Source organism: Notechis scutatus, chromosome 3 (assembly GCF_049901735.1).
Source record: "Notechis scutatus isolate UNSWTSFEM ecotype Mainland chromosome 3, rNotScu1.2, whole genome shotgun sequence".
Classification (NCBI taxonomy): Eukaryota; Metazoa; Chordata; class Lepidosauria; order Squamata; family Elapidae; genus Notechis; species Notechis scutatus.
The window spans coordinates 94,769,753-94,793,592 of NC_142011.1; the positions used below are offsets into that span (position 1 = coordinate 94,769,753).

At 36.0% G+C, this 23,840-nt stretch overlaps 1 protein-coding gene across 3 annotated transcripts in view; it reads left to right on the forward strand.

The window, feature by feature from the left end:
- DENND1B (DENN domain containing 1B) overlaps positions 1 to 23,840 on the forward strand; it is a 213,437-nt gene that overhangs the window by 142,766 nt on the left and 46,831 nt on the right. For all 3 annotated transcript variants that reach the window (XM_026671732.2, XM_087960788.1, XM_087960789.1), the window contains 2 exons: positions 8,375 to 8,420; positions 9,649 to 9,750. In XM_026671732.2, the coding sequence (XP_026527517.1) occupies positions 8,375 to 8,420; positions 9,649 to 9,750 (148 nt within the window). The remainder of the gene's footprint in view (positions 1 to 8,374; positions 8,421 to 9,648; positions 9,751 to 23,840) is intronic.

Here is a 23,840-nt window from a genome sequence, read left to right on the forward strand (position 1 = left end):
TATGGAGAAGGAGAAAGATGTAATTTTAGGGTGCAGGGCTAATTTTTCTCTACTATTCCTTGCTCTACGACTTTGTGAATTTGGAAGATTCTCCAACTACCTTCATGAGCCTCTTAGGAGGCTACAATGAAAAAGAAGAATGTGCAGGAATCATATTTCTATTCTTGGATGGGAGAATTTCATGAATGCAGTTTTGCTCAGTATGTTTCAGAAAAGAGTTTTTTGGCATCTTTTCTATTGTAAATTTGTATTCTTCCCAAGAACCTAAAAATCTCATTCTTCTTAACACTAATTTAATGTCAGTGTACATAAATACTACTCCTAACATTTGTAGTAAATTGTAAAGCAATATAATAATCTGCTGTTGTTGGCATGGGGGTGGGTGAAGTTGGTTTTTATTTTTGTTTTGTTTTTTGTTTTCCCAAATGTTGTTCTATTGTACTTTACTAATTTATTTGATTCTTTTTATTATTATTTTTATTGTTTTTATTTTTATTTTTTGTTTTAAATATGGTTTTACATTGTGTAAGGCGCCTCGAGTCGCCATGGGAGAATAGGCGGCAATATCAAATAAATAAATAAATAAATAAATAAATAAATAAATAAATAAATAAATAAATAAATAAATAAATAAATAAATAAATAAATAAATAAATAAATAAATAAATAAATAAATAAATAAATAAAATACAGAGTTATTTGTATATCTTTCACCTGTATTCTGTGTCATACATTATATATTGTTACTTCAGTTTATATTTGTATGAAAAGGAGGCTGATTTATCTAGAGAAAAGTATCATAGCTACGAACCTCCAGTCCAAATTCACAGCTGTAATCATAAGTCTGCAACTTTTTATTATATTATTTTCAATTTTATACTGAAGTCACATTTGGAAACCACGCGTGTAAAGTGCAAACATAGTTCTGTACTTATTGGCAAACTGAGGCTGAATTGTTTTTTTATGGAAAAAAATCAATGCTTTTTATCGATTGGGGTTTTGGGATTTTGTTTGTTTGTTTGGGTGAACTCTGCATTTATAATTTCCAAAGCCCTGCGGGCCATAAAAATAAGGGGGTTGAAAAGTAAGTGGTTTATGGGCTGGTCATTCTGTTCAACCCCCTTGCAGAATAAAATCCCTAATTTTAACTTCATAGTTTCCAATTCACAAGGTAGGAAATATCATTGGATGGGGGTAAAATAGTATCGATCAATGTGTTAGGTACCATTTTGAATAATAGAATATGTAGCATAATATTAGTCTGGCAGTCATAACATTACATTTAGGTTCTATATATCTCTTTTGTATTTACTATAAAAATATGTATTAGAGAAGAATGAAAGAAAGTTTATTGCCATATTTGTGGGAAAGATATATAACAATTAATTAGTCTGGTTTTATCTGCTTTAACCGAGAACCCCCTGCTGGCTTGTGATACTATATCATTGTGTCTCAAGTGAATCTGGTGTTAGGTCATCTGTGCCTATGATGCATGTCATGAATGAGGGACATAAATTGGTCCCAGTACACGTTCCCTATGTTGCAAATCATTCCCTTGTTGAGTCCTTCTTATGACCCTTGTATTTTTCTGGCCACATGCATCTGAGCAGAAAAGACTATGCCATGACAGATAATCAATACCATCAAAATGGGCACCTCTTTGGTAAAATTCAGGGCAAGCTTTAGGAGATACAATTAAAAAAAACAGATAAACATTTTAAGAACATCCTGGGAATGCTTCCAACTTATTTCAAATCATTTTCTTTGACTATCCTATGTTGTGCATAAATGCGAGCATGCAAAAAAAAAATATTTTCACGAGGGGCAAAGTTTTTAAGGGATATTGAAAATTTTTATCAGATACTATAACTAAAAGAAAAAAATATAAAGTTTAAGCATGCATAGTTATTGTGGCTATTGGCTGAATTACCTGAGTATTTAGCACTGGCTGCATTTTTATCCCATTGGGAAATAGTGATTAAATAGAATCAAACTGAGAAATAGAACCAGATTTGATAAAACTTTGGCCAAAATGTTAGACACTGGCAAAAAGCTAAAAAAGATTTTTTTTCTAAAAATCACAGCAAGTAAAAGAATACTATGTACTAAGTCTACAAATATACTGTTGTTATATTTTGTAAATCACAGTTGCATTTTAAGTCACTCTTACTCGTTTAGTATACATCAAGACTTCATATTTTTCCCTGCTGTGTATTGATCAGTTCTAATCCTTTTATAATCACTTTTTGATCAAGTCTAATCCTTTTATAATCCCTTTCCTTTCCTTTCCTTTCCTTTCCTTTCCTTTCCTTTCCTTTCCTTTCCTTTCCTTTCCTTTCCTTTCCTTTCCTTTCCTTTCCTTCCCTTCCCTTCCCTTCCCTTCCCTTCCCTTCCCTTCCTTCTAATATTACTAGTAGATATAAAATAATAGAAGCTTTGTATCTTAGGAAGGTCATGTGAAGACCTTTCATTTTTCCCATTTTGTCAAATTTTTATAGTATTAATGCAAATGATCTGGTCTTTTTTTTTTTTAAACAAATTTTATTTTGAAGACAGACAATACATAAATACACATAAACACAAAACATAAAAGCATAAAAAATGTCTTTTCTGAAAGTTGCTTAGTCCCGGGTTATAACTCTTGGTACAGACACAAATTCAAATTCATATTCCTTTTAAATACCATTTCATATCTTATTAACATTTTCAATTTTCTATATGACTTCTCCTCTCCTTTACATTTTCTCAATTTTATTTTATTTTATTTATCTCCTCTCAATTCGTATCATAATATTTATTATTCTTTGTCTGTTCTATTCCAGCCAACCATTTATTTTTCTTCTTTAAAAAAAAGAAGAAAGACTTCTCCTGTACACTATATGGAGTATGATGCCTTTATCTCTTTCCCCTATATTTATAATACTTAATATAAAACACATGACATACATTGGGATTCTGTCTGGTACATTCTAAAATTATACTATGTTATCAAAAATAATACAAATCTATTCATTAGTATTGATATTCATTCATATCTTAAACGTTTAACTCATTGCTTTTCAATTAAATCACATACTTTTATGGGAGCCCTATTTTCCATAATTATTCCCCCCCCCCCACATCACATATTATAGCTCAATATTTCATTAAAATGTTCCTCCTTCTTCTACTTCAAATCTCTCATTTCACAAAAAAATTCGCTAATATACCATATTCTAATCATTAATATTAACAATCATTTATATCTTAAACATTTTGTCCATTTCAATTCAAAAATCATGCCTTTGTGGGAACACTTATGCTTTCCAAAAATTATTAACCCCCCACATCACAATCTTGAATCATATTTCATTACAGTACTGTTAGGAATAACATTGGTTACCTAACTTAGTTTGGGTAAAATAATATATATAAACTATGTTAGTGAGTTTAAGTGTATGTATCACTTTAACTGTAAAACATGTATTTTGGGTGCGGTTGTAAAATCACCATAAGAGGGAGCAAGAGAGCTCACTGTTTGCCGGCGTTTTACTGGATTGCTGACAATGATGGATTGATGGTGATAACTGCGTTTTTCCCTACTATTGCTGAACGAAGAAAAGAGGTTTGATTTTCTTCATATCTCTACTGCAAAAAGAGATCTATTACTGGACTGATTATATGTGAGTTTACTGACCTCTTTTTCGACACTGGACTTTGCTAATGGATAATCCCCGGACGGACTGAACTAAGTGTATGATATATGGACTGTTTGACTATGCTATAACTCTTACTGGAATAAAAACTATTTAACTGGCACAGTGTATCTGATTTACTGAGTGTAAGCTACAACAACGTTTATCTCACATATCTGCCTGCCTGACTGACTACCGTTGCACGTTCTGCTAGGGTGTACATCCCTAACAAGTACTCCCTTTTTCTTAACAAAAATTTCACTAGTTTATGTTAAATATTTTATCACATTTTAAGTTACATATTATTTCTAATTTTCTATGATTACTTCTAAATACAGGTATAAAAATGCAGTCTTATGTACCTTTCTAGAATCCCTTTAACAATAAGATTTATCCATTATCTCTGAAAAACTTTTGCTTCTTAACATCTTGCTCCCCACCATTAGGGCTTCTCATCCCTTCCTTTCTCCCTTGCTTCTTCTTCTCCTTGTCCTCTTTAACCCCTTGTCTCTCCACCTCCCTTTTATTCTGCTTTCCCCCTTTCTGTTGTTTCTTAACATAATGTCCCCTTTTCACCTTATTCTTCTCTTTTTGGGCTGTTTTTCCAGATCTTAAAGACCTCTTTTCCTTTTTCTCTTGCTTTTTCCCTTCTCCAATCAAAGTCATTTGTTCATCAAAGATGGCTTCTTCTTCTTCTTTGTCCCCATCATCCTGTTGTTCATTCTGCTTCACATAAGTATAAACCGCCATTTCTAAGTATTTAAAAATAGTGCCAAGACCATCTTTCCCTCCTTGTTTTTCTCTTTCATATTTTTGATATATAAGTTTCAATCCATCCACAGATGATGCCATTGTGTAGAGAAAAAGTTTTTCCAAACAACCACCCAGATGTTTTAATCAGAAGTAATTCTCAAAGGTTCCAAAATCACCAAACAATCCAAACACACTATTTCTTTTAGATACCTTCTTCTTCTTCACTTTCTCTTTCTGGGGTTAAAGTAATCACAGAGTTCCTTTTCAAATATATTTTTTGGAAGTTTTTTAATGTTTAACAACTCTTTGCAATTCTAGGCAATCTTCTCCTTATTTTCAAATTTTGCTCCAATTTTTTTCCCTCTCCCTTCCCACTCACAGCCAAAAAGGTTTTTTTTTTCTCCGCTGTCACTTTAGGAAGGAGAGTAGAACAAAGAAAAAACTTTCCCCTTTAGAGTATTCGCAGCTTGTAACTCTCACAAGGAACAATGTATACTTAGCAGCCTTCAAGGTTCCAGGTCACTTTCTCCCGTCTTTTCCCGGTTAGAAGCAACTTTCATTGTTCTTCCAGCTTTCTCCCTCCTGCACCTGCTTGTCCGGCTGCAGCTTTCTTCGTGGCGGCCATTACTGACCGCCCTTCCTCCGCCTCGGGAAAAGGGGGTTTAGCCGGCTGGGGAGGGGGTTTGCGACACCCCCAGACCCCTTGCCGGATCCCCCCTGTCTTCAGCTGCCTCTACGGGGCAGCTATATCCCCCAGATCCAAATGGATCGGGGGAACCTTGGTGGCGAACGCAGCAGGGATCGCGCGGTCGCAAATCCCTGCCGCCGCCGAAAGCTTGCAAACCGGAAGTCCTCAAATGATCTGGTCTTTTGAATTGTACAGGTGAAACTCGAAAAATTAGAATATCATGCAAAAGTTCATTTATTTCAGTAATGCAACTTAAAAGGTGAAACTAATATATGAGATACTCATTACATGCAAAGCAAGATAGTTCAAGCCGTGTTTGTCATAATTGAGATGATTATGGCTTACAGCTCATGAAAACCCCAAATCCACAATCTCAGAAAATTAGAATATTGTGAAAAGGTTCAATATTCTAGGCTCAAAGTGTCCCACTCTAATCAGCTAATTAAGCCATAACACCTGCAAAGGGTTCCTGAGCCTTTAAATGGTCTCTCAGTCAGGTTCAGTAGGAATCACAATCATGGGAAAGACTGCTGACCTGACAGTTGTGCAGAAAACCATCATTGACACCCTCCATAAGGAGGGAAAGCCTCAAAAGGTAATTGCAAAAGAAGTTGGATGTTCCCAAAGGGCTGTATCAAAGCACATTAATAGAAAGTTATGTGGAAGGGAAAAGTGTGGAAGAAAAAGGTGCACAAGCAGCAGGGATGACCGCAGCCTGGAGAGGATTGTCAGGAAAAGGCCATTCAAAAGTGTTGGGGACTTTCACAAGGAGTGGACTGAAGCTGGAGTTAGTGCATCAAGAGCCACCACACACAGACGGATCCTGGACATGGGCTTCCAATGTCATATTCCTCTTCTCAAGCCACTTCTGAGCAACAAACAATGTCAGAAACGTCTTCCCTGGGCAAAAGAAAAACAGAACTAGTCTGTTGCTCAGTGGTCCAAAGTCCTCTTTTCTGATGAGAGCAACTTTTGCATCTATTTGGAAACCAAGGACCCAGAGTCTGGAGGAAGAATGGAGAGACGCACACTGCAAGATGCTTGAATCCAGTGTGAAGTTTCCACAGTCTGTGTTGATTTGGGGAGCCATGTCGTCTGCTGGTGTTGGTCCACTGTGCTTCATTAAGTCCAGAGTCAACGCAGACGTCTACCAGGAGATTTTGGAGCACTTCATGCTTCCTTCTGCAGACGAGCTTTATGGGGATGCTGACTTCATTTTCCAGCAGGACTTGGCACCTGCCCACACTGCCAAAAGCACCAAAACCTGGTTCAATGACCATGGGATTACTGTGCTTGATTGGCCAGCAAACTTGCCTGACTTGAACCCCATAGAGACTCTATGGGGCATTGCCAAGAGAAAGATGAGAGACATGAGACCGAACAATGCAGAAGAGCTGAAGGCTGCTATTGAAGCATCCTGGTCTTCCATAACACCTCAGCAGTGCCACAGGCTGATAGCTTCCATGCCACGCCTCATTGAGGCAGTAATTGCTGCAAAAGGGGCCCAAACCAAGTACTGAGTACATATGCATGCTTATACTTTTCAGAGGTCCAATATTGTTCCATGTACAATCCTTGTTTTATTGATTGCATGTAATATTCTAATTTTGTGAGATTGTGGATTTGGGGTTTTCATGAGCTGTAAGCCATAATCATCTCAATTATGACAAATCACGGCTTGAACTATCTTGCTTTGCATGTAATGAGTCTATCTCATATATTATTTTCACCTTTTAAGTTGCATTACTGAAATAAATGAACTTTTGTATGATAGTCTAAGTTTTTGAGTTTCACCTGTGCATTAGCTAAATGCAGTATAAGAGATTATTCCATGAATAAAACCAATAAATGAAAAATAGAGCCAGTTTTACTCCATGTGAATTTATTCAGTTAACTTGCACAGGTGACATTATTTGGGTTTTCTGATCTGCTCAAGATTATTGAGTTAGGAGATGGTATGGAATTATTTTCTGTCCTTCATTCTATTAAAATATAAAAGAATAGACTGAAGAAGGGCATCTGTGACTTAAAGTCAGGTGTCATCAATGTGATGATAATACCCAATTTTATTTTCCCCAGTCTTTAGAGTCATTGCAATATTGCTACTATTAAACTGAAGTCTAGATGTTTTAATAAGATGTATCACAACCAATAAAGCAATGCTGTCTGACAAGATGGTGTCTATATGGATCAGTGATTCTTCTTTTTGGAAGTGGGCAAGCAACATGCACTGAAATGGATGTATTCAGTCCTTGAGGGAGTCCTTCAGTGTGCTACTAGATTCATCTTTGTCAGTTACAACCCCAATGTTTTAATTATTTTGGACAGTTTGGACTTGCTTACTGATTGAAAATATAAGAGCATACATTACTATAAGATGATTATTAGCCCAAACTGACCAATTTATCTCAGTTTTACAGGAACTGAAGTCACTTTCAGTAGCTTCTGATCTGAGTTCAAGGTATTTATGGTAGCTTTAAAACAGCTGGGGACCTTGATATTTAAAGGACAGCTTCTGTTGTATCACCTGCCTAAATATTAAATATAAAAATTTGATGAGTGGGGGGGTTCCTCCACCTTCCCTTTATTCGAAGAAATGCAAATATGAGACAGGAGTTTTCTGTTTGTCTTATAAAACTCTCTTCTCTGAAAAGCCTGGCTGGCACATGCCTTTGTTTTCTTTTAACGTCACATAGAGACCTGACAATTTATCCAAGCCTGTTGGTAGTTTAGCCTGGTTTATCTGTTTTATCCATCTTGTTTTACCTATCATGTGCTGATAAGTGCTTTCATATTCATTTGTTTGATGGTTTTATCTCCACCCTGAGTTTTTTTGATCCATTGCAATTAGCAACATTTTACTAAGTAAATAATTAAATTGCATAGATATAGGGGATACAAAATAGTAATTAGTAAATGGCGACGATCCAGTTCGTTTCTTCTGAATATGTACTGAGAGTGACCCAGAGATATGGATCAGTGATCATATTGCATGCATGATAAGAAAAAAACTATTGGGAGAGGACTGCAGTCTCCATTTGGTAAAGTTCACACTTAGAAGTGAGAGCTGTTGAAGGTAAGAGCTGTTGAAAGCAAGATAGTCTTGTCTTATTCCTTACTTTAAAGCTGGAATGATAGCTAGGTTTTGAACCAGAATTTTCCAGCTTACAGGGCATTTTAATATTTGGAGCTGGCAAACATGCTTACATCTTCCTAGTATCTAATGTATTTCTCCCCCTCTCCTCCCCTTTAATTTCAGTGCACCAATGCCTTATTTGATTGGAGTTCACTTCAGTTTAATGGAGGTAAGTAACTTTCTCTTTCTCCATGTCTATATGTTAAGGCTGCATAATGTGCAAGCATTTTAAAAGCCTAACTGGATCTCTCATACTATTCCTGAATAGGCGTCAATATTTAAAAAAATGCAACTTATGGGTAATTGGGAGGATAGGAGGGGAAAAGAGAAACAAGTTGGTTTAACCTTGGATTCCTCTGTTTTATATGAGATTCTCTGTAGTTGAGAAACAGAATAAGAGAACTTCCCATCTTCATTAGCTACAGCAGAGGAGGAACAGTTCCTTTCATGTGAACCCTTGAAGCAGTCCTAAATATATCAGCCTCAAAATGGAATGCTGAACATTCTACCAAGCTTTTCTGGCAGTGTGCCTTTTAATGATATCGAGACTTCTGCATGGAAGGGAATAGAATTATGGAGTGGGGAGGAACCGGGCAGGATCACCTGCTTGTTTCAAATATTCTTGCAATTATTTGAGAAGTTCAGACTGAGTGAGAAAAGAAAATGGCCAGAAACTATTGTAAGAAAAGTAATCTTCCCCTCAGTATATCCATATGTGATGAGCCATTTCATCTAGCATAGACGTTGCTTAAAACTGGCATTAGAAAGACTACTGATTTGCTTGATTAAGGATCATACAGGTTAAATTTAAAAGAGCGAACAACTCAAGAAAGCCTGTCCAACAGTATCATGGAATTGTTTCCTTGGTATCAATGGGGACATGCCTAGATATTAAATGTACACAGTAATGTGAGATTATAACATGTCATCTATTTCTTGTTATTTAAGTCTGTAAGCCTGTATCTGCTGTGTTTTATCAGTCTATGCTTGCATTAATCAAAAAAGGAAGGTTGTAAGGAATGCCCTGCTGAACCAAACCAAATGTCCACTTGTTCTAGCATCTTGTTTCTCACTAGGCAAATAATGGCAAGGCAAATATTGGATAAATGGTTTTATATAGTGACAGAAGAATAGGAGATCCTATTCAGGCATTGTAAGAAATAGTCTTGATGGGTATTATTTCTAATACTCTAAATTTCATTAATTATGTTAGTGATGCATTATGAAAGGGAATTCTTAATGCACAATGCTGCCATGGAAATATTGGCTTATTTCTTTGTGACCTAGATTGCTTCATCTCTAGTTTGTTTACTTGTTCGTTTACAATTTAGATTTATATGTGTATGTTTTTAAATGAAAATCGGAAAGAGAAGCACTCAATATGTTTCCTTATTCAGAGAGTCAAAAGTAAATCAGTGGAGGATGTGGTGATGCTAAACGTTGACACAAATACATTGGAAACACCATTTAATGACCTGAGCAATCTACCAAGCGAAGTGGTAAGTCTAGTTGGTTTTATTCCCCTCCCCCCCGCTAAGTTAAAAAAAAAGTACCTTCCTCCATCAAACATTATGTTATCAGATTTCCTATTTAATGGTGTCTTGTTTTGTTTTGTTTGTTTGTTTACTTGCTTTTGACAGTTGAGGAAATGTTGAGGGGATGTCATATTCCTTATTGTGAAGAAAAAGGGAAGATCATAATTATAAAGCTTGCTGCATTCATTAGGCATAGCAGCTTTAAATGCAAGAGTCTCTTCATCTCATCTTAATCATTATATTACAAAGTAGGCATTTCTGACTGCCTAGTGGCATATCTTGCAAGGGGGGAAAAAGGAGTTTTTGAAGGCAAAAAGAAGAAGGGGGCCAATTATCGGCTGCTGGTTCCCTGCCACCTGCCAGCACTTCTCCTTTTAATTAACGATCTGATGACATTGGTCAATATAATAAGAAATGCTTGTAGAGTGGGGTCAGAAAATGCATACTTTGATCTCCTTCAACTTTTTGAAACATTTATTTGTTTTGTCTAAATTATTTCAGTTTTATTTTAATCTCTTCTATCCTGCTGAGGATGGCATGAATTTAAAACTCTACTCTGTTTGTCATTTGCTTTGGCAGAGCAACAATGCCATACTTACAATTCTATTTGTAAATTAAACTGCAAAACCTATTTGTCATAAAATACATTGGATCCTTTGAAAATGACGAAAACTGCCTTTTGACTGTAAAGGCAGATAAATTGTGGCAGTTATACTTGGTCTTTTATCTGATTATTTCCCCCCCCCCCCTTTTCTGGATGCGTATAATAGGATATATTCTACAGTTCATATTATATAGACACCCCAAAAATAACATTTTACTTTCTTTTGGACTTCTGCAACATGGTTCTGAAAAATAGCTTTTTCCCTACCACAGTTTGCTCATTTTAAAGACAGAATTCAGTAGAAACTGATGATAACAGATGGTTCAAAGCGAGACTGAAATAATACGATATTATTTCTCAAATGAAATACACACACACACACACACACACACACACACACACATATGTGAGCATACATACATGTGCATTCATATATACTTGTATAGACCACTCAAGACAATAAAACAGCAACCTTATTCCTAGTTATAATATTTTTAATATATACGTTCTTTCATCATATCAGGACATTTATTTTTATATGTTATTTAAAACAAAAGCATAATATTCAGATTAATGTTTTACTACTTTGCTTTTGAAAAGGAACTAACAAACGTGGGTAATAGCTGATTGCATTATTCATTTTTAAAACTACTTTAAATAAATTAACATCTTGAAGTTAATACCAGAATAAATTTAAATCTCAAAATATGTGGTTATTGATGGGAATGTATATTTGATCTTGCACTAAGAAGAAGTGATCATTTATGTATATCCCATATAAATTCATAGTGCTATAGTTGGGTAGTTTCCAAGCACATAGAGTACTGAGTACAAAAGAGATTTCTCTATTTTTATGCACCCAATGTATGAAAAGGGACACATTTTTGCATACATCTACTAAAGATGATCTGGGGTGCCTGCATTTCTATTTTGGATTCTTCTGTCTTATTTTTCTAAAAGACAATATGATTTAACAGATTTTCTAAATATATTAGTAGAAAAAATATTTTTAATATGTTTGCTAAGGAAAATTGGACTGAATAGAATGTCAATTCAAAGATTTCTAGACATTTTTATCTACAAACAAGCTCATATATTAATTTTGGTGGGATATAATCATATGCATGAAAAGAAAACATCACTGAATTGGAGTAAGTTGTTAGTGAAAACATACCGATCTGTTTATCATTTCACTCTATATGAAATCCTACAAACATCTTATTTTAATTAGCATTTGCCCTTTACAAAAATGAACATTCCATGTAAAATATTAACATAAAACAATATATTATTTGTATACTCTAAAAAGTTTTATTTTTCCCTTCTGGTAGTACATACTATAGTTTATTTCTTGTACCAGTTGTTTATCGGTCCTGATTGCTTCCATGCTAAATGCACCCTTTTGTAGTTCTCAATTGTTAATGAAAACCACATATAAGCATAGACTGAAAGTGGGGTGCTTATCTTCTCTGCAATTTTGTGAGTTTATAGACCAAGAAAAGTTGATACTGTACTATGTACATATACCAATATTGTCTGTATTTGGCGGTTGGTGGTTTTAATAATATTAAACAATAAACAGGTTTGAGAAAGGCTATCAAATAAAAATACTTATGTTATTATTCTATAATACATGAAAATATGTGAATCTTTGCATATAAAATAAGGTTCCTTTCCCTATGTACATTGCGTCTAATGTCTTACATCTGTGGTATATAATCTACTGTGATTTATTTATTTATTTATATTTCTGAACCTCCCATTTCTCTCAAAGACATTAAAATGTTTTATATATTAAATATAGGTTTTATATATGAAAGTGTTAAAAGAGATAAAGTAGTGTGTTAATGGGGACATATAAAAAATGAGCATATAAATAAACCTTTACATTTATTTTAGGAATCAAAACATGAATTCAAAATTGTTCCTAAATTCCTGAATACTTTTTCTGGCTCAGCTTTTTATAACCTGAAAGACTTAAAATATTACATGATTCTTATGCCTATTGTACCGTATTTACAAGTCCAGGATTTGTAAAATTGTGATTCATTCATGTTACAATATCTCATTAATTGAGAATGCTTTTTAAAAAAATTTTTCAAAAAAAGTTAGTTGAAATCTGAAAAACATTATTATTTAATTTAATTTAATTTAATTTTTAATATAATTAATTAATATATATATATATATATATATATATATATATATATATATATATATATATATATATATATATATATATATATTTATGTAAGTTTCATATAATTATCTAAAAATTAGCAAGACTTTTCAGCTCATTCACCAAAACATTACACTTACACTTACAGGCTTTAATGCCTTTCTATACATGGAAAATATATTAGGCTTATTAGATTGACTAGGGGGTATTCAAAGGTCAGTGGTCACACTTGTCCTGAACTACCTGTCTTATTTCATGTGGATCCTTCATGTGTTTCATTATGTAGTGTGTGTTGTTAATCCTAAAGGCTTCATTCTGATATTTACACATAATAGTTTAGATTTATTGATAGTTAATAATACTACCATTCCAGTAGCAGTTTTGCTATTCCTAAGATGTTCAAAATTGGAAAAATAAATCAACACAAGGCTTTTTAAAAACACTTTGTTTCTATTTCTCTTTTCCTGTCTTCTTCCAGGGATACCTAGCTTTTATAATTCATCATTTCACTGTAGATTTATCTTTTGCTTTAGAGACCTAGCTGCCTCCCTTACATAAATAGTGGCTCCCTTAGAAACAGGGTTTTGGTTTAATTTAGTCATTGAGTTTTTCTTTCCTTATATGTCAGATCGGAATTTCTGGTAGATATCAGGAAAGCAGTCAAATAAAATTCCCCCTGGGTTAAAATTTTATCTTAAATTAGCCACCTAAGCCTGATACCCTCTAGATGTGTTATAATTGTAACTCTCAAAATTCTTTGTTAGCATGGTGTGCTGACTAAATGATATTGATATAATAGGCCATATTGCAGAGAAAACTCAGCAATCTGGCAGATTCCACTTTAGTAAAGATTTAAGATGCAAGATCTGCAACTGGTGTTTTTGTTTTACCTGAGTTTTTCATGGCTAGAAGTGGTTGTCCCAGATGAGGAAGGAAGAATGACAAAATGGGATTATTGTTTGGGGTATTGGGCACATTAGGAGAATATATTGTCTCATCATATAATGCTGTGGCAAGTTTGGCCAATCATAAAATTCCCATCTTTTTATTCCCACCACCTCTTCCAGCACCTCAGGCTTCTCTTTCTTTTCCCCATTTCTGGGAAACATTTCTATGACACATTTATGAAATAAGCATTACATTGCAAATCTCTCTTCTCCACACACAAACAATTTTCATTTATAAACATGCTATGACTTAAGAGAATTTTTTTGCTGAGGAGCAGAGGAAGTTGTGCCTGTTGCTGGATGTATTGTTATAGATGCTGATTTCCCATTTGATTAAAAATAAAGAAATGATGAATCGGAGAGGATGGTGCATACCAAGGGAAGACATTCTATTTGAGCAACAGGTTTTCAGCATTCCAAATATATCTACCATCTTCAATTATCTTTTCCATAAGATATCTTAATTAAATAATAATAAATAAATAAATAATAAATAATGATGGCTAATTCTGCGGTATTGGGAGGGATGATTTCTTTTTAGACAAATATTATTAGGTAATTTTGATTATTGATGCCATTTCTTTCTTAAGGAGCAAGGCAGAGTCCATAAATGAACTCCTTCTCCTTTTGAAAGAATGTAATCCCGTGAAGAACAGTCAGTCCAAACATCCTTTGGACATAATAATCCCATGTTTTCATAATAGTTCTTTTCTTTGGTTATCATATCTGTATTTCCAAAAAAATTTTTCAAGTTTGCTATCCCATGATAAACACAATTACTTGTTTCTAGATAAATAGATGGTGGATGTTGAAATATCCAAGGTCAAAAGACTTATTTTCTATTTAATAAGCAAGCTGTGTACAGAGTCTTAAAATACACATTTAAACGGGTAAAGGGGTGGGGATATATTTGGAAGTTTCCTGTCATTTCTTGCCAGTGCTGTCTGATAGTCACTATTTAAGTATCATTTTGGTCTTATTATGATTATATACTATACTAGAAAAATATTTTTAAAGTTATTTAGTGCATTATAAGGGTAATATTTAAATTATTTAATTTAAGAATACATTTGTTAGTTGAGTTGTACTGATATTCCAAACAATTTTGTGTTGTCACAGAAAAGAGAAAGGTTTTTAATTGATTGGAATTAACAATCATTCTTCTATAAGATTTAATTAACTAAGGAAATGAAGTTATATTTGTTACAGCTGCTAAATATATTAATACTATGTTGTATATATAATATTTCTGTGCTAGCAACTCCTCCACTTGTCCCCATTTTTCAGTTTCTTTTCTATCTCCCTTTTCCCTGCTTGATGTTTTATCTACATTTTACATTTCAGGGCATAGCAATTTAAACAGTATATTTTACAAAATTTAAGTGATACATTCCAGAAACCAAATTTAAAAAGCAGCTTTGTTGGTACTGCAGTCAGTTTCAAATCTTCATTGCCAGAATGAATCACCAAGATTCTTTGCCAGTAACTGCTTTTTTGAACTCTCATTGTTTATCTTGTGCCATCAATAATAGCATCTACTACCCTGCCTTCTGTCAATCTCCTTTGCAGTTGTTTTCATTTTTTTCAAACATCAAAGTCTTCTCCAATGATTCTGTCCTTGGCATTTTGTGTTTCATTATTAGTGTTTTCAGTGAGCAATCTGGTTCACTTTACCTGGTATCCTTGTAGTTCAAATTATTTTCAGAAGTGTTTTAACTACACTATATTTCATGGGCATTATTTTTTCTTCATTCTATTTCGTGATGATTCAGTTTTATCAGGCATATATTACAGCTTAGAATATTGTGTACTGAACATTACTTTTGTATTTAATGTGATGCCTCTGCACTTCAATATTTTGTCATAATCCTTCTCTCAAGTTGCAGATAGTCTTTATTTCATTACCACAATTGTTATCCTACAATATTTAAGCCCAGGAAAATAAAGTTTCTTACTGTTTCAGTATCTTCACTGTTTACCTGCTTTGGGATGGTTTTGTATTAACATAATCTTAGATTGTTGAATGTCGTTGTAGTTTAAGAAAACTTTTAACCATCTGGCTTTTTTATTCTTTTCTTTTACATTCATCATTGTTTTCAACCATCCAAGTGGTATTTCCAACTTATTTTTATTAATTATTTCTCCCAGTGATTTTAAATTCAGTTTCTATTTTGTCTATTCCAGCATCTCCAAGATATCTTCTACATGTAAATTAAATATTTGGTGCCAATATATAACTTCCACACTTTCTTTTCCAAGTTTTTAACATAATTAAGGTGCTTCATATTAAACTCTATTGATTCCTGGGCATCATGCATATTTTTTAATAGGGAGTACTTTAAAGACTATTGACAATTTATTGTGGTTTGGACATCAAAAGTCAAATTAAAAATAAACATCAGTTTGGTATTCCTGTGCTAACTTCCATTAGATATTAGCAATATGGCTTTGATTGACTTTGACTTTGCCTGAATTCAACTTGTACTGCTGGCAATTCTTATTTCACATATTGTTGGATCTTGATTGCAAAACCTAGAATATTTTCATGTTAGATGTAAGATAAGTGCAGCTATTCTTCTGTGTAAGAATTCCTGTGTGCTACTCTTTGTGATATAAGAACACAGGTGTAAAACTCGATCACGTCATGTGACATATTGCGATGTATAGCGATGTATAGTTTTTTGCCTTTGTGGAGTTGGGATGGATGTGGCCTCCACGTGATGCATTCAGCCTGCAGGCTGCCAGTTTGACAGACCTGTATTAGAATATAAATTAATCTTTTCCAATTCTTGGGCATTGTTACAATTTTTTAATATTAATTTATGAACTTCCAGTAAAAGTTTGTCATCATCTTATAAGCTTTTAAACAGAACTCTCACAACTTAATTTCAGCATTTTGTTGTTGCGGTACTTTCCAGGGCCATTTCACTGTCTAGCACAGCGGTCCCCAACCTTTGCAGCTTGGTGGCCCGGCTGGGGGAGGGAGAGGAGAACTGGGTTGCATGAGCATTGGGCCAGCACACCCGCACATTCACAGCTCAACTTGCACAAGTTGAGCTGCATGTTCATGTGTGCACACCGACCTGATGCTCATGTGGGCTGTTTGCAAATAGGCCACGACCTGGTCATGGGCCACGGCCCAGAGTTTGGGGACCCCTGGTCTATGATATTTGGTTTAGTTTATCTTCATATGTATCATTGATTTTAGGATTTTTGAAGGGTACAGTTCTTCTGTGCAGTCATCCCACCTGTCTTTTTATATGTATGTTTCTCAGTTGACCTTTTTCTTTTTGTGCCCATTTTTTTCATAAAAGTTAATTTTCTTTAATAAATGTTTTGCTCTATTTAGTTATTATCCTCATTATGTTTTTCTTTATAAATCAGGCTTACATTTAATAACATTAGGTCTAAAACAGAATCCACATTACATCATAGATCAGGGGTGGGCAAACTTTTTGGCTCGGGGGCCGCATTGACTTTTAAAATTTGACAGACGGGCCGGGTCAGCACAAGATTTTTTGGGAATCGCCCCCCCCACCCTTCCCCCCTCTTCTCCTTCCCCTCCCCTCGGAGGCCCCCTGAGTCAGGAGTTGCTACCGCCGGCGCGGCTCCGCGCGGCTCCAGTCCCGCGTTGCCTCGGGAAGGGAAAGGCAAAAAGGAAGAGCCGCGGCGGTGCTTTGCAATGGGAGCAGCGGCACCGGAGGCTCAGGCTCAGCGGCTCCTGGTTTTGCCTTTTCCTTCCCAAGGCAACGCAGGACTGGAGCCGCACGGAACTGCGCCGGTGGTAGCAACTCCTGACAGCCCCAGCCGGACACCTGAGCGGAGCCCGGGCGAAACTGCCTGTTGCTGCTGCCGGAGCACTGCCGGGTCGCCTCCTCCAAGCAGCCTGCCCGCCCACCGGGCTTCCCCTCTGCCGCGCGGCTCGGGGCCAGGCGCGAGCGCCCGCAAGTTAAAAGGAAGCCGGAAGTTGCTGGGAAGTTGCTCGGGTGCTGGGAGCAGGCTTTTAAAGTGCCGCCTGAGCAAAGTTTAAGCAGCCCGCCCGCCCGCCGGGCGGAATCCTTCCTGCTCCTCGGCGGGAAGACGCTCCAGCCTGCAAATTTTGCCTTTGCAAAGCCCTGGAAGCCCCGGAAAACCGAGCAACTTCCCAGCAACTTTCCGCTTCATTTTAACTCGCGGGCGCTCGCGCCGCCCGAGCCGCACGGCGGAGGGGAAGCCCGGAGCGCCGCCGGGTTGCCTCCTCCAAGCAGCCCGCCTGCCCGCCCGCCCACCGGGCTTCCCCTCTGCCGCGCGGCTTGGGGTCAGGCGCGAGCGCCCGCGAGTTAAAACGAAGCGGAAAGTTGCTGGGAAGTTGCTCGGGTGCTGGGAGCAGGCTTTTAAAGTGCCGCCCGAGCAGGACCGCCGAGCCGGGAAACGGGGCACCAAGGCAGGGCAAGGCTCCACCAGCAGCGGCCTAGCTTTAGGTGGCTCCAAGCAGCCCGCCCCGCCTGCCGGGTGGAACCCTTCCCGCTCCTCGGCGGGAAGACGCTCCAGCCTGCAAGCTTTGCCTTTGCAAAGTTTAAGCCTGGAAGCCCCGGAAAAAAAATGGGGATCGGCGGGGACTCACCTTCGGAGAGGTCGCACTCGAAGGTGATTTCGAATTCCCAGCCGAGGCCTTTGCAAATTTCTTTTCTTTCCTACCCCTAGATCGCTCCGCACTGTTTTGCAGCTTTGGGGGCCACGCGGCACAGGGCAATACGCCACGCCCAGCGATTTTTTTTCAGGGGCGGGCCGGATTGGACAGACCAATGGCAGCGATTTTTTTTCAGGGGCGGGCCGCATTGGACAGACCAACGGGCCGGATGTGGCCCGCGGGCCGTAGTTTGCCCACCCCTGTCATAGATACTACATTTGAAAGAGAGTTTAAGGTATGAGGCCACTGTTGGAAGCCACTGCATTCTTGCAAGTATGGATTCTGTGATGCCAGTTATATGATTTAGATAACCAGGTCCTGAATAACTTTAAGATACTTACTATCACTTGAAGTGGAGGCTATATATGGACAGATATTGAATGGAATGTAGTGTTATATGTTTCAACATATTGGCACCACAAGCATTTTAGCAGATGAATTTTCCAAACAAAATTTATATTAATAACTATTTTCCAAATCACATCTGGAATATCTAGGGTAGTCTTTGTGCATTTTTTCCCCTCTGGAGGTCTCAAGAGACCCCTGAATAAAAAATGCAAAAAATGCAAAAATTTTACAATTCAAAAAAATGAAGATCCCCCCCCCAAAAAAAAAAAAAAATCATCTCTTGCAGAACCACTAGAGACTCATGATACTGTGGGGTTCTGTAAAAATTCAGCTGAGAAGGCTGGCGCATCTCACTAATGACAGAACTCTTTAAAAAGTTGAAGCCAACATGATTATCCTAATTTCATTCTTCACATCTTAATTGTATCTTTAAACAGAATACCAGATAACACTCTTGTCAAACAATACTGTCCTACTGTCCTGAAAGCAGAATTTTAAAAAATCTTAAAATGAAGTTACAATTTCTAAGGTGCTAATAGATAGAAGAAAGGAAGTCTTCTGAAAAAAGGAGACTGAAGATTGTTGGTTTCAGACTGCAGTTATTTATTAAATGTTATTTAAAGTTTCATTCACAGTGGCTAGAAGTCTAAAAGTATACTCTCATAGAATATTACATATAATGCCTTGTGATATTTTTATTATAATTAACTTTCAAACAGACTTATAATTTACATCCCATCATAAAAAGATAATTAGAGTAAAAGCTAATGAGCATGAAATTCTCATTAAATTCAGGTCAGTCTAATTCATAAAATCTTTTTAAAAGGAAAAACCAGACTCTTTCTCTGAAAGTAAACTTTTTTGACAAACCCTTTCTGGAGAGAGAATTTCTTAAATCAAAAAGCAGCTTCTGGAATTAATAATTCATGTATCATAGTGATCCTCAAAAGACTCTTTGCAGAAAACCTCAAATCACCTTGTAGTTTGGGAAAGGGAAGCATAGGAAGAAATGTTCTTCAGCTATCCAGATTGCACAACTACAATATAGATTTTAGAATTGAAAATCAAAATCAAAAACAAAAAAAAAAAAACTAAAAGTGATATTTTTAACTGAAATTAAATTATAATTAGAACAATTCATCCAGAACTGGAGTAATGGATTCTTCAGACCCTTCGGAACATCACTTCTGTATTCTTGAACTTTGATCATTGTTGAATGTATTTCAAAGTCATGCTGCTGCTGGATAAGCTGCACTTCTGCCCCAGTGACCAGGTTGTTGACATTCTAGTACTGTTAAGTAAGTGGAAGTAGATATATATTAATTTCAAACAAGTAGCTCATAGTTCAGAGTGAAATATGCTAATCAGTAGTTACCAAAAGGAAGAGGAGAGACAGGCAGTAGAATATATTGGTATTGTTAAAATTAAAAAAAGAGAGTATCATTTTTCAAAATGTTCTCTGAATTATTTAATAATTTGAATTATTTAAATTGCTCCAAAATGTATGTGCCTATGTATATTAATTAATTATAATTGTAATTAATTAATGTTTTAGTGTCTAACACCTCATTTAAAAGGGATGTGTTTCGTAGGATGATTACAGGTAATCCTCAGATTAAAACCACAATTGAGCCCCACAATTCTGTTACTAAGCAAGGCAGTTATTAAGTGAGTCATGTCCCATTTTATGACCTTTTTGACCACATTTAAGCAAATCTTTGCAGTTCATAAGGGAATCATGTGGTCATTAAGCAAATCTGCTTCACCCATTGACCATTTGCTTGTCAGAAGTCAGCTGGGAAGATCTCAAATGGTGATCACATGATCTCAGGACAGTGCAACTATCATAAATGCATGCCACTCAACAAGCACTTGAATTTTGATCACATGACCACGAGGACACTGCAACAGTCATAAATGTGAGAACTTGTCATGTCTTTTTTTTCATTGCCATTGTAATTTTGGACAGTCAATGAATGAATGGTTGTAAGTCACGGACTTACCTGTATATGAACCACATATTATTTAACAGCAGTTATTTAAAATGCACAAATAAATATTCATTTTCTTATACATATGGATGTACATTCTTTTATTATATCAGAATGATCATTTTATTAATTTTCTGAAAATCCAAACACTTTTCTTTCATTAACATTAGCATTCAACAGGTTTAGCCACTGAAAGTCCCTTTTCTAGGCATAGTGTGGAATTGGGACTCTATTATGACAACAGATCCTCCTTGTATTTGTAGTATTTAGTATTTATTTGATTTGTCAATCACTTACAAAATACAGATATAAGAATAGTTTTGAATACATGAGATAAATACTTATAAGAAAAATAAAAAGAAACAATAGGACAGGGATGGTAGGCATGATTGGTGCGCTTATGCACGCCCCCTACAGGCCTCTTAGGAAGGGAGTGAGGTCAATTGTAGACATTCTAAGGTTAAAGTTTTTGGGGAAGAAACCACGGAGTCAGGTAGAGTATTCCAAACATTGACCACTCTGTTGCTGAAGTTGTATTTTCTGCAATCAAGTTTGGTGCGATTAACCTTGAGTTTGTATCTATTGTTTGCTCTTGTATTGTTATGGTTGAAGCTTAAGTATTCATTGACAGGTAGGACATTGCAATGTATGATTTTATATACTATACTTAGATCGGACTGGAGGTGGCGTAGGTTTTCTAGGTCTAGAATTTCAAGTCTGGTGGCATAAGGTATTCTGCAATGAGTAGAGGAGCGGAGAACTCTTCTTGTAAAATATTTCTGGACTTTTTCAATTGTGTTAATATCAGATACATGATATGGGTTCCAGACTGATGAGCTGTATTCAAGTATAGGTCTAGCAAATGTTTTGTATGTTCTAGTTAGTAGTGTGATATTACCAGAGAAGAAGCTACATAGGATTAGATTAACAACTCAATGCCTTTTTGGCTATGTAGTTACAGTGGGCTCTAGCACTTAGATCATTAGAGGGGAATACTCCAAGGTCCTTGACAAAGTTTGGATCCTCAACAAGGTCTTGATTATTTAGCTTGTATTTTATTTTCTGATATATTTTTTTTTGCCAATATGTAAGACAGAGCATTTATTTGTTGAGATTTGAAGTTGCCATTTGATTGACCATTCTGATACAGAGTTAAGGTCTTTTTTGGAGGGTAGTAGTATTGTCTGTGATGTTGAATAGCTTTACAACATCAGCGAAGAGAACGCATTTGCTCTTAATATGATCACAGAGGTCATTTAATTTATATTAATTTAAATGTTTACAGGCGCGCATCATGCATCTTGCTATAAAGCTGTGACCATGGTTGAGCTAATGAACAGAAAAAGTTGGTCATGAAGTACCATTGTACTGCTCTCTACTTTGTGTTTTAACTATATCTTTCTGCCCTCCTTTTAAATTGAACTGTACCTGAAAATACATGGGGTATGTAAAATTATTAAATAGCAGCATTCCTAATATTGGGGGACTGAAGATCAATTTCAGTGCTCCATTCTGTTCACAGTAAATTAGTTACAGATTTAGTGCTTTAACTTTTCACTATAATGTCAGATTTGACAAGTTCCAGTATTGTTTTTATGTGCGTGTGTACACACTCACATGCATTCCCTTTTGATTATCCAGGGCCAGAGGTGGTATTCAATAGGTTCTGACCAGTTCTGGAGAACCGGTAGCGGAAATTTTGAATAGTTCGGAGAACTGGCAAATACCACCTCTGACTGACCTCACCCCCATCTATTATCTGCCTCCCAGGTCCCAGCTGATCGGCTGGGTCATCTTTTGTTGCCCTGCACAGGAGGACGGAGCTGGAAAGCAGGTTAGTGGGGTTGGGGAGGGGATTTTGCAGTATCCTTCCCCTGGAGTAGGTTGGGAATGGAGATTTTATAATATCCTTCCCCTGCCACGCCCACCAAGCCATGCCCACCAAGCCACACCCAAAGAACTGGTAGCAATAGTTTTTGAATCCCACCACTGTCCAGGGCAGTATCTCCTAGTTCTCTTACTGATTCCAAAAGTTAGTGACCCTGGCCTCTGCATTTTTTCCAGTTTATCAGCATCGCTTTGTCAGAATAGTGTACTTTTTCCTTATGCTACAAGACAAAGAGCAACGAGAACCCAATACAATTGATGCGATCTTAGAGTTAGTATGTGCAGTATCTTTTCAATACTATAAAACTGTCTCTTATGTTTAAACGAAATGATTTTCACACCTCTGTTATGCATTAGTCGTCCTTGAGATTAATTTAAAACATCGTTAATCTGAGGAAAAAACAGCAGATAACGGATAGTGTGTTCGTACTATGATCCATTTTTTTTATTGGAGGGAAGACCTGTTGAATTCAGTGAAGCTTATGCCTTAAAAATGCTTAAGATTATTATTTTTTGCTTGTTCCAATAATTACCTTATAGAAACAGGCAACTGATTTTCTAAAATGTACACCAGTTCCCTCTCCATTATGTACACTTGCTGTTGCTTTGATACCTTGCTTCCTCCTTTAAAAAACTCTATATGGTACATAACTGTATATATGTGTTATTAATATATCGAATGGATCAATTACTTCACAAACTTCTAATTTAATATATATTTTTTAAAAATCGGGAATTTTTTTTTTGGATGGGTATGGTTAAACTTCTGTGAATATTGGAATAGGCTCTTCATGGTCTAAATGAATCAGACTCTAAACTTTTATCTGAATCCATGGTGCTCAAATATAAATGGAAAGGATCACAACTATAGGGAGAGGACCTATACTGTAAAGGCCTTTCTGCATAGATTATGAACATAATAACTCAGTAATTCTTTTCCAAAACTATAGTTATAATTAGACCCAATGGGGGTCTCTGTCTTTGATCATATCACAGTAACTGTGACTTTACATTGGAAAATGTCACTACTGTGAAAGTTTATCACCTGTAGAGTTAGTCTTTTCTCCGATGCCATGTTCAGCTCTCATTAGCATTATTCAGAGTTGCATTGTTAATTAGATTGATGCTTCAATTACAATAATCATTGTCAAGAATAATCATGGCTGCTTATCTGAAGAAAAAAGAATATTCACTGTTGTAGATTTTTTTAAAAAAACACATTTGTTGTAGTAATGCCTTTTGATTTTCATAGATAAATACAATGCTAGCTGAGATTTTGCATAAGCTGCACTCAGTGATATTTGCAACCTGTGAACTTGTCTGCAAAATAAGAATCATTAATTCATTATTAACTCTAATACAATTCTTCTGTAAAACCAAAAGTGCTCCTGTTCTGAGAATTATTGGCAGAATACTTTCTGCAGTTGTG